This window comes from Convolutriloba macropyga, unplaced genomic scaffold (assembly GCF_964194025.1).
Source record: "Convolutriloba macropyga unplaced genomic scaffold, txConMacr16.3 SCAFFOLD_3326, whole genome shotgun sequence".
Lineage (NCBI taxonomy): Eukaryota > Metazoa > Xenacoelomorpha > Acoela > Convolutidae > Convolutriloba > Convolutriloba macropyga.
The window spans coordinates 10,820-28,354 of NW_027449274.1; the positions used below are offsets into that span (position 1 = coordinate 10,820).

The window sequence follows — 17,535 nt, forward strand, 5'->3', positions numbered from 1 at the left end:
ATATAGGTAAATCTCTGATCAGATCTCCCGGACTCTGGACGGACTGGACTATCCCTGATCAGACTATACCCGGGCCGTAGAGCAGTTGTCTTACTCTGTCACTGGGTTCTGCTTTTATCACACCCCACACCCAACCCGAGGTGACCCAATTTGGTCTGATCAACTTTTGATTGGACCCTGCTCCTTAAACTGGGAAATGTTTATGGCCATTTTTATCGTATTTCCTGAGATCAGTTTTTTTTTTCATTTATACCGTGGAAAGAAATAGATCATTCTGCCTTATGAAGATTCAAATGATAGCTGAACATGCTAGTAAAACAATGTTCAGAAGACATAAATAAGCAACATAAATGTTTACAATATGTTATTTATCCTTGATTGTATTTGGTTTGTCAAATGTCTGAACGGTCATTATTCCGTGACATCAACAATGACATTTGGTTTCTAATTCTATTATTGCTACAGTTTTAAGTTTGTCTCACAAAATGATTTAATTTCTAATCAGTTATCAACAATAAGTTTCACTTTAGACCTGACATTTTAAAAGGCAATTTCAATTTTCAAAATTAAAAAAAAACTGATCCTGATTCAATTTTGGTTAGATTTTACAGACTTATTCATTAATCAGGAATCCTGTCTAGACATTTTGCGTAAATCATACATCAGTTATATTTTCTATTTGATGTAAGACAAGGAGGCTCGTTAATGTGCGTTTGCACATGAAGTTCAGACCCAAGCTGATCTATATTTTTGAACTAAGTTTTAAAAAATTGTTTCTTACCCAAACTACTAATTGAATTACATAATGCCATGCCTCATTACAGTAATCAAAAGATCTTCCAGTAAAAATACTAAGGGGAAAACAAATAAAATAAGCAAAATTAGAAAAATTAACGGCAAAACTCAATATCTAAATGTAAAGGCACCTTGTAAACAAAGTCAAAAAGCAATCAGATAAAACTTTAACTGCAAAAACTTTCTTTTACCTTAAGTATACAGCAGATGAGACTTTTCCTTAATAAGACTAGGTAACAAGTAAAAAGAAAAAATAATGAGACGATATTCAAAAATCTACCAACAATTTTTAAATCAAATAATTTCAAACGTCTTAAAAATCAATAGCTTTTAGCAGAACAGTTCTCGATTAACTTACTATAAAGTCATTACGATACTGACGGGACCTGTCTTTGGTTGCACTAAGCCATAGAAACGGACTAAAGATACAGAAAAGCTCAAGAAATAACAAACAACCTGCGAAAACACAAATCATTGAGGCTATTAAAATCATTAGCTATTATCTAAATGTTGTTTTTTTTATTTCAATTGTTATCTATACAAATTGAACCAAAATTATACTGAACGATTAAATATGTTCATTTGGGCCTCATTTCAATTGGGATCTGTTATTACGCGAACGTGGTAAAAGAAGAGAATGAAAACGCAAATATTGACCACTCACAGAAAATTTATGGAAACGCATATTTTCCAACAAGCAAAACATAAGATCAATAAAAAGTTTAATTTTTGCATTACAAGGAGTTGGATGGGACCTCTCAATGATGAAAATTAGTTAAAAGTTGATGAAAAGATCAACAAATCTATACAAAAAACAATACAAACAACAACAAAAAATAAAAAAGAATTTGAAAAAACGAATAATAACATGAACTTTAAGACTGTTCGCTATGAACTAACTGCATAGAGTAACATCATTCATTCAAAGAATAAAAAAAACAGCAAAAGCAGCGATTCCTAAAAAAATGAGACAGAAGTGTCGAAACCATTAATATAATGAACTTTTCCGTACAATCAATTCAATCTGTAACTAATTTTTTAAACAACAATAGGACTTCTCTTTCTTTAACTATAAGACTTCAAAAAATCAACAAATATGAACAAATTTTTTTGAAACCACGAAATCTTTGAGAAAAGCCGTAGTATCAACAACATTAAGTTCAATAGCTTTCAACAGAAGTCAATAAATACGCTATGTTATACCTCGATTGGACGAAAATGCTGTTTTTTGTTGACCAGACAGAAATACGACATCAGAAAAAGTCTTATGACTACAAAAACAATAACAAATACAGACAAAAACCAAAGTTTCATTAGAAAAGTGCGAAAAAAAGTCTCAAAGTTGTTCAATCCAAAAGCTATTCTCTGAAAACTTTAACCATGACTTTTTAAACTTCTTTTATGCCGATGGGAACTATTAATAATAGGATGAAGCGATAAGATTCCGAAAGAAAATAAAATTATGAAGAAATTATTCAAAAATTTAAAAAGTATATGGAAACTCGTCGCATTGAAGTCATAAAGCCAATAATTGAAGATGAAACAACTAACCAGATTAATTTTGGTTGCAGTACCATATACGGGGGTCCTGTCATTACTGAGACTCAATTAGAGTTCGCAAAAATAAGTTTAATATCGGCTAACATAAAAAAAATCAAAAAATTATTTTTTAATGTCTTAACAACCATTAGCTGTCAACTGAAAGCACTAGATAGGTCATTTAAAGCTCCTAAGGAAGAAAATTGCTCTCTTAGTCAACGTGTCTATGGCATATTCAAATATTCAGTAAAATCTCAAAAAGAAAATCAAAATTTAATTAAAAATTACGAACACTCAGTGTCGAAGCCAAAAAAAAATATGAGCGATTCCCTTGAAAGCTATTTTTCTGTTCATTGGCCATCATTTGAATGAAAATGAGGTTTGTGATTAACGAAACCTCGAAATGAAAGGTGAATTATCTCTTAGTGACTTAAAAATTAAAAAAAAAAGCATAAAAATTTTTCTAAAAAAACAGCTCTCTAATAGAATTCGGGGAATCAAGTTTGATAGTGAATTTTACTGGTAGACCAAGACTAGTCTTTTTAATTGCCTTTCGTCTATTAGGAACACCAAATTGATGCATTTTGTAGCGTGAAAGGTAATTTTGAATTAATTTTTTTATGGAAAAAATGTTAATTCGAACAAAAAATTACGCTAAAAGTGTACAAAAAAAATCAAATATCTTGTGTTCACATGAAACTTTAAACCTCGACCTTCACTCCTCGAAAAAACGAAATTCAAAACAATCTTTTTATTTTCGAATTCTACGCTGGACCACCTTTTTAATGATACCACTCACATTTCTCTACGATGAATATATTGATCGGCCAAAATTGTCTGAACAAAAAAAACCCATTTGAGTATATAGTTCCTCCCCCCACAAGTGGGGTCGGAACAAAAATGGACTTGTCTTTTAGTGGCATAAAAAAACACGACATTGTTCCATCTGTCAACAAAATAGATTTCAATATATCAACAATAAATTATGCGTTTTGGATAAATGATGTTTAAAAATGTCTACGGAATCATTGTCCCTTAACGGTGTTTTTCTGAAAACCATTTTACGAATCTAAGTAGACAACTAAAGTAAAAAACACATTCAAATGAACCAAATTCTGTTTCAATCTAACAAAAACTGCTGGAAAAAGATTTCAAAATTTTCAATCTCTTAAAATTTAGTTCCCCTTTTAGTTGAAATCAAAAAAGATTGTTTTGTTATGCTTCAATTTTTTTCTTACAAAATAGTTTTTTAGTATAGTAAAGCGTTCAACTCAATCGCAAAAAGTGGGGTCGGAACAAAAATAACAAGTTTTTTCTTTTTTACTAAAATCAAAATTACTACAATCTTATTTAAGGCGCCTCAAAAATCAGTTTATTTAACAGCACTGGAAATAAAAGCTACCAAAACTTAATGACCAGAGCAATTTTTAGTTGTAATTAATCAGTGTTAATTTATGCCGGTCGTTTATGACACTTACTAACCATTGCTGGGCTGTTGCGATCCATAGTTAGACTCATAAGGACAATTGAAGGACTAATAATTCTAATTTGGGAGTGAAAATGGTGTCCGGCGAGGATTATCTGGGTCTATTTCTGGCAGTCACTTACTCCTTCTGTCTGTGCACGTTTCTTCTCATTGCCAAATTAACCCCGGCTATACCCTATTTCGTGTTGGCATCCAGGGCTCTATTTCACATTTCGATCAGTGGTATATTTTTGAGTCTCTTTTGGAAACGGGACATTTGGATTGGAGTGTGGAGGAATTATAAATTGGTGTTTATCAGGTTTGTTCTAAGCTCCCCCAAGATGAGGTCCCAGACGGAAGCGAGTATAGCTAGACTGAAAATGAACGCACGAGGGGGGGAGGAGGGGGGGGGGGGCTAGTGCATTCAAAATTACATAGCCTGGAAACAGAGAAACGCACAAAAAGTCTGGACGTGAACGCATGAACGGTCTGAACATAAGCACTTTCCGTCTGGGACGGTCTGTACATACTTGCTTCCGTCTGGCACCTCAACATGGGCCGTTTCAGTTTGCAAATGAAGAAATTAATTTACAGCTAAACCTCTAGTAAAGATCAGAGCTCGTTAATAATGATTAAAAAATTCGTTTTCGGTACGTTCAGAATAATAACAAGTATTTTGAATTTAGTATTTGATTACAATCGTACCTAACGGATGCTGGGAGGAGGAGTTTTCCTGTTAGAGCACCGTTTTAGAGCTGATGAAGGATAGTCTTTTTAGTTGGTTAAGTGTTGATCTAATTTTTTTTGAACTTTTCACAAAAACAGATGATTTTCACAACAACTTTTCAAATTTGCTACATTTGAGTGGTTAATTCTTCATCTAGAAAAATCAAAAGCTATATTACTTACCCGTTTTTTCACTGAAAAAGCGAGGAAAAAGAATCTAATTTTGAGAACCTTTAATGAGAAGCACACTTTTTTTTTAGAAAATTATCCAATCACAACTTATATTGAGGTCTCAGATCGAAATGATCTTTGGAAAAAACTTTTGGCCGGACAATTTTCTAGAATTTCGCACGTACAAAGGGCTCCTAAGACTCCGCAATTTTGACTCAGGACGCCCCATCAGTTTGCGATCGATACGGATCTGGTGAGAAGAAAACCAATACGTTAATTTACCATTGGACCAAGTTATATAATCCTACTTAAAAAATGTCCACGGAATCATTGTCCCTTAACGCTGTTTTTCTGAAAACCATTTTACAACACACACTAGAGGGAAAGTAGACGACACACTAGAGGGAAAGAACACATTCAGATGGAACAAATTCTGTTTCGATCTGACAAAAATTGCTGGAAAAAGATTTCAAATTTTTCAATCTCCTAAAATTTAGTTCCTCTTTTAGTTAAAATCAAAAAAGATTGGTTTGTTATGCTTCAATGTTTTTCTGACAAAATCGTTTTTTAGTATTACAAAAATGTTTTTAAAATGGATATTTTTTTCTTTTTTTGTTCATTTCATTAACATTATCCGTATTTCTTCAAATTCTCATTGTTTTGACTAGGGAAAAGACCGACTCCGTTATTTTTTCTATTTTTGAAAACAGTTTCGTATAATTTGCTGTCATATTTCAAATTTCCTTCTCATTTTAAGTATTTTTTTCTATGGCAACCCATTTTTTTTAATATTTAAATTTTGGTCGCCTAAATTCAGCTTAATTTTTTTGCTCTCTAATTTATTCAAAGCACAATTTTTCCGCCTTTGCTACAGTAAAGTTTCTCTGTAACCTCTAATTTTGAAATTTTACACGATGGTTTTTTTGCACCCTAGATTCTTGACGCCAGGAATGGAAGAAAGGGTTTCTGCAAGTGAAGCAAACTTTTGAAAGCTTTAAAGTTATCACCGTGAATTTCCGGAAAACAAACTATTCAGTAGGAAGATTTTAAAACTTGTTTTTAATAATAAATTAGAAACGAACAATCCTGAAGCTTAAAAACAAGACTTAAAATTGGCCGAGGTTTTTAAAAAAAATGGGTTTGTGCATTTTAACATTTTCGAATCCACAGATTAATATAAAAACAAAGGCTTAAGCAAAAACTTTACTCAAAAAAATATTGGTTTTCCTTGTGTCAAGTTGTACGAATTATCTGGCTCTAATTTTTATTAATGGAAATTATTTTCTTTGCAATTATTCATAATTGGATGATATAAAAAGTGTGAATTTTATGTGAACAAAATGATATCTTACCGATTCTTGTGTTGTTCACATGAAGTTTTAACTCCACTGCGTTGACTCATTCCAGACTTATTTGGGTTGCACAAGTTGGGTTGCAGACCAACATTGGTCAAACACGGAGATGTTTAGACTGAAAAGTTAAAATTTTGAAACAGCAGTTACAATGGTATATATATACTATACCGATGGTATATATGCTATATATCCGATAAAGATGGTATCCTATATAGATGGTATATATCCCATGGTATATATCCTGTATATATCCTATGATATATCCTATATAGAAAATGGAAACTACTCGTTTAATTTGTCTTTTAATTTCATCAGTTAGAAAATGAAATCGCTAGCCAGCAAAGCGTTCAACTCAATCGCAAAAATCTATTGCTCTGTCTTCAGCGTTGTATTTCCTGCCTTTCATCTTTAAACCTTTTGTTTGCCGTTAAATAATAATTTTTTCGGGTCTTGCTTTTTTAATAATAAATTGTTCTCAGATATGTATAAAAAAGAATTAATTGATGAAACTATTTTACATACACACTTGAAAGGACATCGAAAAGCTTTTATACCAGGTTGAGTGATGCTTTTGGGAAGCAGTTTTCTTAGCTCGAGAATTTGTCATCAAAAACTAGAGCTATTGTTTTTTTACTTTCCAACAATTTCGTTAGGAACTCTTAGAGAGGATACAAAAAACCAGTTCCTTTAATTTTGGGTCTGTTTTTGTCTGTCAGACTTTGATTAGATTTTGATTTAAAAAAAATTGCGGTTTTTAGCTGAATGCTCTAAAATTGGTGAAAAAAATTTTAAAGCTAAAAACCGCACATCTTACGTCAGTCACTTGTAAAAAATATCATCACAAATACTTTTGTGGTGAGTTTTTGAAAAATTTGAGGATTTTAGTGGTGAAATTTAATCATTTTATGACAAAACATCAACCGGGTTTCCAGTATGCGCTGCTCACGATTGATCAGTGTTGACTGGGTTGGGGCTCATAAAACTGGATTATAATTTAACAAAAAATTTGAAAGTTTAGCTTCATTTAATTTTTTTTTCATTGTTTCCAATGATTCGAGGAATTACCATTTATCCATTGCACCAACTTTTAATATCTCGCATGCAACCAATGTACCAGAAAAACTTGATTTCAAATTGCATCATGGTTTCTTTTTCTATTTTTTGTTCCGTAGAATTTAATATGAAATTAACTCCAGCTCAGATACGGAATGATGAAGTCTTTTTTCATCTTTCGTTCTCTCAGTCAAAGTCAAATTTATTAAGTGAAATGCTGTATTACTGAGTTTATGAATGTTTGATACCTACAACAATGCAACAGGAAAGTTTCCTCATAATTTTCATGAATGACTTCATAAGTAAAGTTTTCTGCTTCAGATCCGCAATCAATGGCGTTACCATGGCAACCAAAGTGCTCTGTGTGAGATACATAACAGTTGCAGATCTCGCAATCATATCCCAGACCACACCTGTGTTTGTCTGTATAATTGCAGTTGTAGTCTTAGGAGAAAAAATCACACTCATTGACAGCTTCATCATAATCAGGCATTTTCCTTGCAAAAGGATTATGAAAATATCACCCAAAAAGAGGTCCTTAACTTAAAAATAGGCATTGTCCACGACGGACTTGGACGGGGGGGGGGGGGGGGGGTCCCGACCGAACAGACACCCTAGCCTATGTCAGACCGCGGGCCAAATCGAAATAATTAATAAAAATGAATGATATTGATTCATAAGTTTCCCCGCCCGGGCCGAGGAATTTTGCCAAATTTACGGAAGATCAGCGGTAGTTAGCGTTGACAAGTCGGAAAGTTCACTGCAATTTTCTTACATAATTTTGGTTGAATGCGTTGAATTTAGCGTAGATCTTACATATTTTGCGTTGAATTTAGCGTAGATCTTACATATTTTGGGTTGAATTTAGCGTAGATCTTACATTCTTTGCGTTTAAATTAGCGTAGATCTTACATATTTTGGGTTGAATTTAGCGGAGATCTTACATTTTTTGCGTTGAAATTAGCGTAGATCTTACATATTTTGCGTTGAATTTAACGTAGATCTTACATATTTTGCGTCGAATTTAGCATTGCTTTTGCAAAAAAATTCAACGCTGAAACTCTGGGTATGGGACTCGATCCACTGACCTGCTGTCTACTTGTTGCCTCTTCTACCACTGTGCCTCAGAACCTTGATTTTCTTAGGATCCGTACTATTTACAAATCGGACTGTAACATCAATTTCATATAATTTTGGCGTTTCTAAGCGTGGATCTTACAAGATTTTGCGTTGAATTCAGCTTAGATCTTTTTCGATTTTTGTTCAAGTTTTGCTCTAATTTTTTGTCTGTTCAACTCTTTCAGCACTTTTTCTTGCACACAACCGGTTTCTGATTTTTCGAAAAAAAATCACAAAAAATCCCCACCCCCACGTACCCCCCCCCCCCCCCCCCCCTCACCACACGTACCCCCCAACACGTACCCCAACCTACCCCCCCAACCCCCAACTCACACCCCCCTCGCAATGTACCCCCCCCCCACACACTGCCCCTCCCTCGAACCACCACACCACCACCACCACCACCACCACCCTCGTAACCCCCCCGCCCCACATGTACACTAAATTCAACGCAAAATATCTAAAATTGGCGTTGGATGCGTTGATTACTTGTAAGATCTAAGCTAATTTCATCGCAAATTATGTAAGATCTAAGCTTAATTCAACGCAAAATATGTAAGATCAACGCTAAAATCAACGCAAAATATGTAAGATTGACGTTGAGTGAGTTGAATTTAATTAAGATTTACGATCAAGCGTTGATTTTACATAAATTCAACGCATTCAACGCCAATCTTACAAAATTTTGCGTTTTTTAGCGTTGACACCTCGGCCCGAGCGAGTAGTTTGATATTTTATTACTCACTGATATTCAAATTAGATCTTTCACATGTTCGTTGCCTTTGGCTCCGTATTAAGTTTTTATGGAGAAAATTAGGACAATTAATTATATTTTTGGAAAAATTGTTTTGCAAAATTATCAATTTTATCATTCCAACATTTTAAGTTAAAATATGCGATTGCATATGCAAAGCCTTTAAGATAAATAGAAAATCATCATATCAAATGTTGTTGAAACGGAAACTGAAAAAAAGACTTTATTAGAACGTACTTTTTAAATCAAGTGATCACCCTTAAAACAAATCACTCAAGAGGATCCTATATTGAGTGCATATTCAACCTCAAATGATTTCTTCCGAATCAAACATTAAAAAAAGAATTGCTCCAAGAACACATAAACAGTACTCTCATTGTTTCCCGAATTCATATAAAAAGGAAGATTTTTCCTATGTACCTTCAGCCCACCCATGTATCCGGCAACTAAAATTTATGAATTTCTGAAAAATCAGCAACGTTTGGTTTGTCGGGATAAAGGAAACTTTTTTACAGACACATTGACCTGTCATGCATATGGAAACTCAATTTCCGAATTGAGAACTTCGCAATCAAAAATTTTGCGAAAAAGCAGAAAGCATATATTTTTATGTTTTCAAATATTCGAAAAAAAACTTGTGAGTTGACTTAAATTTTGATATAAGTTTTCAAATTTTACATAGTTTGTTTTGCAAAAAAATTTTTTTTCTTGCAACGAAATGAACTTTTTTGCTATGCTTGAAAGCAACCAAGCCAATCACAAAAACTTATGATTAAGCACAAGTCATATGCCACAATTAGCCTGTAATGTTACGGATACATAGCTATACTAAATCTAGGTCCAATGAAAGGTCTGTTCGTTGTGACGTTTTTCTTATTTAGAGTCCTTTTAGTTTAAGAAACACTGAAAATTAAATGATCTGAAAACTGCCAAGCTAAAAAGCTCTCTGCTACTCATTGGGTTGATTGGTGGACAATTCCTTTAAAAAACAGTAATATTTTCATTAAAAATTTAAAATATTGTTTTTTTTGGCATATTGCGCCTTGGACTCGATAGAAACCATTGAGTTGAACAATTCTTATATGTAGTTATAGAGATTAACAAAAATGATCTTTTTTGCTGGAGAAAATGCTACAACAAAAGCAGCAAAATTTTAGCAACAAACTCATGAATTTAAAGATTTTGCAATTTTGTACCCAGGCAGATTCCGCAGCCAAAAGATTTGTGTGCTTAGACATTTTATGTTTACAGGTAACTTAGTATCAAAATTCCTTGACAATAACCAATCTGTCTTTGCTGCCCACCAGAACGAATTGTTATTTTTTCAACTCATATTTTTTTTAAAAAAACTTGTGGAAAAAAGTTCAAATTGTTGACTAGAAAACAATGAAAACCAATTTTATGTCATTGATTACAGTAAACTTTATCGTTATTAAGACAGGATGAGACGAAACCTCGATATTTGGTGTGAGAAAACAATTACAAACAACAAAAATTTATTAGAATTTGTTGAAATTACAAATTAATTCCTTGTTTTGCACCTCAGAGACATTTAAAACAATTCGTTGAACACAGCACATCATCTAATACATCTGAGCATACGCATATGAAACTGACAAACAGCTTTGGTTGATTTAATTTTTGTGCCAGTGTTTCCTTTTTTTATAATGAAATTACAGGTTGGATTTCTTTCTGGATTTCGACTTTGCTCTGCAACGCTATGACTGTCTTTATCAGTGACGTGGTGTAAAAAATAGACAAAGATTTGGCCCAGCGGGCATTAATTGCTCTTAGAACTTTTCAGCACACTGGTCTCCAAGTTAGCCGTTCACAGAAACTGTTTTGGTGAACTATATTTATTGTGTGAAAGGAGATTCTTAGAGGTCATTCCCCCCACAACAACCACACGCTCCACATCTGCCCCATCACTTCAACCCTCCCCCTCCCCCAAAATTCCCACTTCTGCACACCCAAATTCCCCCTCCCCCAAATTCCCAACTTCTTTTCCTATGTACCTTCAGCCCACCCATGTATCCGGCAACTAAAATTTATGAATTTCTGAAAAATCAGCAACGTTTGGTTTGTCGGGATAAAGGAAACTTTTTTACAGACACATTGACCTGTCATGCATATGGAAACTCAATTTCCGAATTGAGAACTTCGCAATCAAAAATTTTGCGAAAAAGCAGAAAGCATATGTTTTTATGTTTTCAAATTTTCGAAAGAAAACATGTGAGTTGACTTAAATTTTGATATAAGTTTTCAAATTTTACATAGTTTGTTTTGCAAAAAAATTCTTTTTCTTGCAACGAAATGAACTTTTTTGCTATGCATGAAAGCAACCAAGCCAATCACAAAAACTTATGATTAAGCACAAGTCATATGCCACAATTAGAGTGTAATGTTACGGATACATAGCTATACTAAATCTGAGAGGTCCAATGAAAGGTCTGTTCGTTGTGACGTTTTTCTTATATAGAGTCCTTTTAGTTTAAAAAAGACTGAAAATTAAATGATCTGAAAACTGCCAAGCTAAAAAGCTCTCTGCTACTCATTGGGTTGATTGGTGGACAATTCCTTTAAAAAACAGTAATATTTTCATTAAAAATTTAAAATATTGTTTTTTTTGGCATATTGCGCCTTGGACTCGATAGAAACCATTGAGTTGATCAATTCTCATATGTAGTTATAGAGATTAACAAAAATGATCTTTTTTGCTGGAGAAAATGCTACAACAAAAGCAGCAAAATTTTAGCAACAAACTCATGAATTTAAAGATTTTGCAATTTTGTACCCAGGCAGATTCCGCAGCCAAAAGATTTGTGTGCTTAGACATTTTATGTTTACAGGTAACTTAGTATCAAAATTCCTTGACAATAACCAATCTGTCTTTGCTGCCCACCAGAACGAATTGTTATTTTTTCAACTCATATTTTTTTAAAAAAAACTTGTGGAAAAAAGTTCAAATTGTTGACTAGAAAACAATGAAAACCAATTTTATGTCGTTGATTACAGTAAACTTTATCGTTATTAAGACAGGATGAGACGAAAACTCGATATTTGGTTTGAGAAAACAATTACAAACAACAAAATTTTATTAGAATTTGTTGAAATTACAAATTAATTCCTTGTTTTGCACCTCAGAGACATTTAAAACATTTCGTTGAACACAGCGCATCATCTAATACATCTGAGCATACGCATATGAAACTGACAAACAGCTTTGGTTGATTTAATTTTTGTGCCAGTGTTTCCTTTTTTTTATAATGAAATTACAGGTTGGATTTCTTTCTGGATTTCGACTTTGCTCTGCAACGCTATGACTGTCTTTATCAGTGGTGTAAAAAATAGAGAAGGAATTGGCCCAGCGGGCATTAATTGCTCTTAGAACTTTTCAGCACACTGGTCTCCAAGTTAGCGGTTCACAGAAACTGTTTTGGTGAACTATATTTATGGTGTGAAAGGAGATTCTTAGAGGTCATTCCCCCCACAACAACCACACGCTCCACATCTGCCCCCATCACTTCAACCCTCCCCCTCCCCCAAACTCCCACTTCTGCACATTGTTCAGCCCGTAAGGGCCCTGCGCAGCCAAAGACCCGCCTCCCACCGTTGCCACCTCACCCACCAGTGCAACCCCCCCCCCCCCCCCCCCTCGCCGCTGCGCGCACCACACGCCCCTTCAATTAAACTAAAGCTACCCTCACTAAACCGTGGGTAACTACTGACAAAGCAAACCGTTCGCCGGTCGTTTGAGAGCTGTTCCCCCGACGTTGGTCGGTTATGTTTTTAGTAGCAGCTCAAAGCAATCATTTTAATTTCTGAAAACATTTATAGCGAGGTATTAAATCAATTTAAGTGTTCTGGCAACAATAAAAAAATATCCACAGACAAAATTTCAATAGGTGATTTTTTTTATTCAGTTCGATTTAGATACGATCTTTAATAATACTTTAAGAAGGTTACTTTTAAAACCAAAATTTGAAAAGCAGAAATTTTTGAAACATTATCTAAAACTTTGATTATTTTTTTGGCTTCTTTATTATTTTATTGATTTTAATGATCAAAAACTCCAAAACGAAATCTGCGAAAACTGTGTGGTTTTACATCTGGCATTTATAAGTAAAACAATCCGTTCCGTTTTTTATGATTTCTCTGATTTCAGATAAAAATTTGATGCTCAGTAATTTCTAAAAAGCAAGCAATATTGTTTTCATCAAGCAGAAAAAGAAGCAATCTCCTACCAGTTTTCCTGAATTGCAAAACATAATATCTTAGAGAATTAAACCATGCGGTTTGTTGATGTAATGTGAAAATGGAATATTCGTTTTTTTTTTCAATTAGGTATTTGCTTGAATATCAACATCACACAGTTTTCAATTTTTTTCAAACTATTTAATTGATGATTGAACAGCTGAAAATCACAGAATTTTGTCACTGAATGGTTTTATTACAAACTTTTGCGAGCCTTCATCCCGAGGTTGATTTTTGTAAAACATTAATTATGAAAAACTTCAGTGAACTATTAATTGTCACGGAACGTTTTTCTGGCATGAAAAGCGCAATAGTCATGAACAAAAACCACAGATCGAATGAGTTTTTTGTTCCTGAAGATCTCAGAACTGTTTAATTAGTTGAAGTTCCCTCCAGTGTTAAAATCATTTTTTATATGTCGGAATTAGATAAAATAAAAAGATGTTGTTCTAAATTGCGAAAATCACTATTTTTAATTTGAAAATTGGATCTATTTTGTTTTGCCCCCCCCCCGTGTTTTTTACGACCCCCAGTTACGATTTATATGTTGTTATATAGCACATTACCATGTAAAAAAATAGCACGTGATCCTGGGTTGCGTAAAAGATATAAGCCCACTAAGCGGGGGTGGGGGTATAAAGAGAATAAATCCTGAAAATCTTGTCGCAGAGTACTAACTTCTTACCAAATACGATAGCCTTAGATGCCCTAAAACTTTCTCAGCATAAAGTTGGGAACACTAGCCACTACTATGATAAGATGCGCTGAAAGTGCAGCTCTACTTTAATGTGCTAAAAGTACAAAAAGAATGTGCCGAAAATTTTTATTGTTCAGACCGCACTTTAGTGGGAGGGAGGCCCCATATATTCAAATGTCTCTTTTGTTGAGTCAAATTTTGCCGATCGATATCTTCATCGTAGAGGATTGTGAGTGGTATCATTAGAAAACTTGTCAAGCAATGACAGTTTTCTGAAAATGACATTTTTGCGCTTTTTCGCTAACTTAAACAGATATATAAAAAAAGCGCGTAGTTTATTTTTGATATATTAAGATTTTTGTTCGAGTTCGATAAAAATTTCCCATTTTTTATAGAAAAGAACTGTTTAACAGCCGGTCAGCGATAGCAAGACCAGTTTTGTTGTCATCGCTTTTTTGCAACGAGAAAAATATTCTGATTGTATTTTGGGGCTGTCCTTTTTGAAACTTTTTTTTGAATTTTTTCATCCCAATTAGAAGAAAGTGCTTTTTCAAATAAAAGTTCAATTAATATGAACTTCCTTTATGTTTCAAAAAGGTTCAGTAAGTTAATTTTGCGTTTTTTGATTGAATCGCAATGTTTTTTTGGCTCCAACAAATTGTTTTTATATATTTTTTTCCTAATTCTTGAGTTTTGCCAGGATTTGCTGTTCTTTTTGGGTCTTATGATTGAGCCTAACTCATCATTTATTTTTGTTCTAAGGATTTTTTGGCCAAATTTGTTGTTTTTGTAACATTTGGAGCATTTTTCGTTCTAATTGATAATCAGAAACAGTATGACCAGTTTTGGTCTAGTTGTAGATTTCTATAGTTCGAAGGTTAATCGGATTGTAAGGGGGCGCTGCATTAAAGTTTTTGAATTATCATTGCTTTTTAAAGTTTTTTTCAGTTGGTTGCAGACCAGAATGATTTTAATTCAAACCTTAATTTTTAAAAAGTCAAATTTACGTGCAAAGGGAGGCCAATAAACGCACTTAATTTTTTGAGTGCACAGCATATGGTTTCTTGGTTTAAACGAGATTTGTATAAAATTCGTCTCGAACTTTTGATTTCTGCCGGTAGTCAGTGTTAATGAGTAGTCTATCGACTTAGCCTCACCACCTCACCAATGACATGTGCAATTAGCTTCCTTAGCAGGAACAAGTTAAACTATTTACCATTCTTAAGTTGAAAGCTTACGGTTGCAATACTTTAAGCTTTAAAAGAAAGTGTTTTCAAAAATAATGGTAACTTGAGATTTGACAAAATCAATTTTTTACAGTAACTTGTTACCGTAGTCCCAGCAAAAAAAGACATCGAAGGTGAATCATAATGTAGTTTTCATTGCTGTTTTTTCATTAAATAATGGTTTTTTATCGCTGATACTACAAGTTTCATTATTTTTTTCTTTGTTGATGTTTTCCAATTTTTTAGGTTCTTTTGTTGTCTTGTCCGATCAAGAAATTATTAGCACAATATTGACAACTCGCATATGAGTTTTGAGGGCGCTGAAATCAGGCGCAGTTCATTAGATTGAATGTTTTTAGAGAATAGATTATGATCTCATATGCTGTTGCCTCGCAAAACTGATGTGACTTTTTGATTTTTTCTTGTATGTGCACTACAGGCCTGTATTTGCATCTGATGCGATTTTGACTTTTTCATTAAGTAGTTTAAGAACAAGTAGACAGACATCGGGTTTTTGTCATAAGTAATGCTTGTTGTTTTTTTTGATTTTGTTGTTTGTCGTGTCACTTATTCTCCTTAACGTCAGGTATCATCGGCCCTCTAATAAGTCATTGTTTCATTTGTAAACTGGTTAGAGCTTAACGCAATTTTTTAAATGGATACACCAATAATTTTCGAATAATAAGTAATTTTTTGAAAGTCTTCTATCTCTTCCTCATTTGGTGGTCAATTAAGTAAAAAAACTGGTTCAGCGGGGTTGGAGCATTATGTGCAAATGCACATTGGTGTGCTCCTTTGTTTTAATTTAAAATGTCTGCTAAAATTAAGCCATGCGCTAATAAATACTCATTTTCGAAGTGTTGAAATTGTGTAAGGAATGTACTGAAATATGTGCTAAATTTCTGTAAAAATTGAGCAGGTTGAATGAATCAGTGTTTGTATGGTATGTTTAATTTTCGGTTTCTACTGGCTGAAGCCCGTTTTATATTGTATTCCGATTTAATTATAATTATTCAAAAGATTGAGAGAATTGGAAAAATAATTATCTAGTTATAACTTGAATAAGAGGTCTTGAAAGCGCATTTTTTTAGAGTTCAAATGTCCTAAGCTCCTAATATTATTAGCCGAGACATGGTCTTATAAACATATTTCAACTTTAAAATTTTGATAGAGAATGCTTGCTCAAATCAATCGTGAAAAAGTTGCTTCTCGGGAGTCGTTTGTGTGATGCAACCGAGATGGCTGTTCGGCTCGGGAAACGAGAACCTTCTCGGATTAGCATCCGATTCTAAACCAGCCGCCAACTCTTACTCCAACACCTCCCCCAATGTGGCCATAGCTTCCTGTGTGATGTTGTTCATTGCTTTCATGAATGCAGTGACCTCTGTGCTTCTGAAGAAATTGGCGGATGAGAAAGTTCACCCTTCGGCTATTATTTTGATGAGCGGCTGCTCAGTTTTGGGTAAATATTCAGCTGGTTTTTGGTCAGATTCTTATACTAAAATTTCCAGAAATATTGGGCTAATGTTAGAAAAATAAGGACACTTTCATGATATTGCCAAATAATTTTGTTGAAAAAAGGTATCGTTTACAAGAGACTATATAGGCATGTTTATGATACATGGCAACTAAACCCAAAGCCAAAAAACCCAACGATACAAAATGCTTAAGGTGTTAAAATACCCAAAGTGCACCAAAATACCCAATAAGCCAATATTCATCATTGTGCCAAAATACCCAATTTAATAGTTTCCCTCAATAACCCAATTCCAATGTAGCGGTTGGTATAGTCGGTATGAGCGCGTGTGTGAAATTTAGACGTTTTTTTTTTAAAAATCAAACTTGAGCGGATAATTTGGTCTGAAGATCGGTTGCAAATGTGTCAGATCAAGTCCTAAATGACCCTGAGGCATGAACAATTTCACCAGTCTTACATGTAAGTTTTGATAAACATACTATATTAAACATTTTTCAAAATTTTTTAGTGAATAGTATTTCTGGTAATTTTATCAATATTTGTCGCGTTTTCCGGACGTATTTTGGACGGTTTTTGACCTCATTTATACTTGGATTCAGATCGCCAGGTGTAAAAAGTGACATGATCATAGCTCTGAATCAGTAATGAAATGAGACTTGTAATTAGACTTGTCAGTACTGAAATATTGCGCATTTTTGGGTATTTTTGCACATTTAATAATTTTGACAATTGGTATTTTGTCCTGAAATCGTAAAATCAATCCCGGAAAAATCCAAGAGGTGGAGTAAGAACTCTATGATGTGGTAAGGTAATCATGTTTTTCTCGACGAGAAATCATCAAAAGTTAAAACTACAGTAAAAACCCAAAACAAAACCCAGATACATTAATGCACCCACTCCATTT

General features: G+C 33.7%; 1 protein-coding gene across 1 annotated transcript; it reads left to right on the forward strand.

Annotated features, from left to right (window-relative positions):
• Positions 1-392: 392 nt before the first annotated feature.
• Positions 393-16,616, forward strand: LOC142354917 (uncharacterized; the record flags this gene model as incomplete). Its single annotated transcript, XM_075407248.1, has 4 exons — positions 393-597; positions 3,690-4,118; positions 7,426-7,593; positions 16,357-16,616. Coding segments are annotated over exons 2-4 (652 nt in total), but the record flags the coding sequence as incomplete, so codon positions are not given.
• Positions 16,617-17,535: the final 919 nt, after the last annotated feature.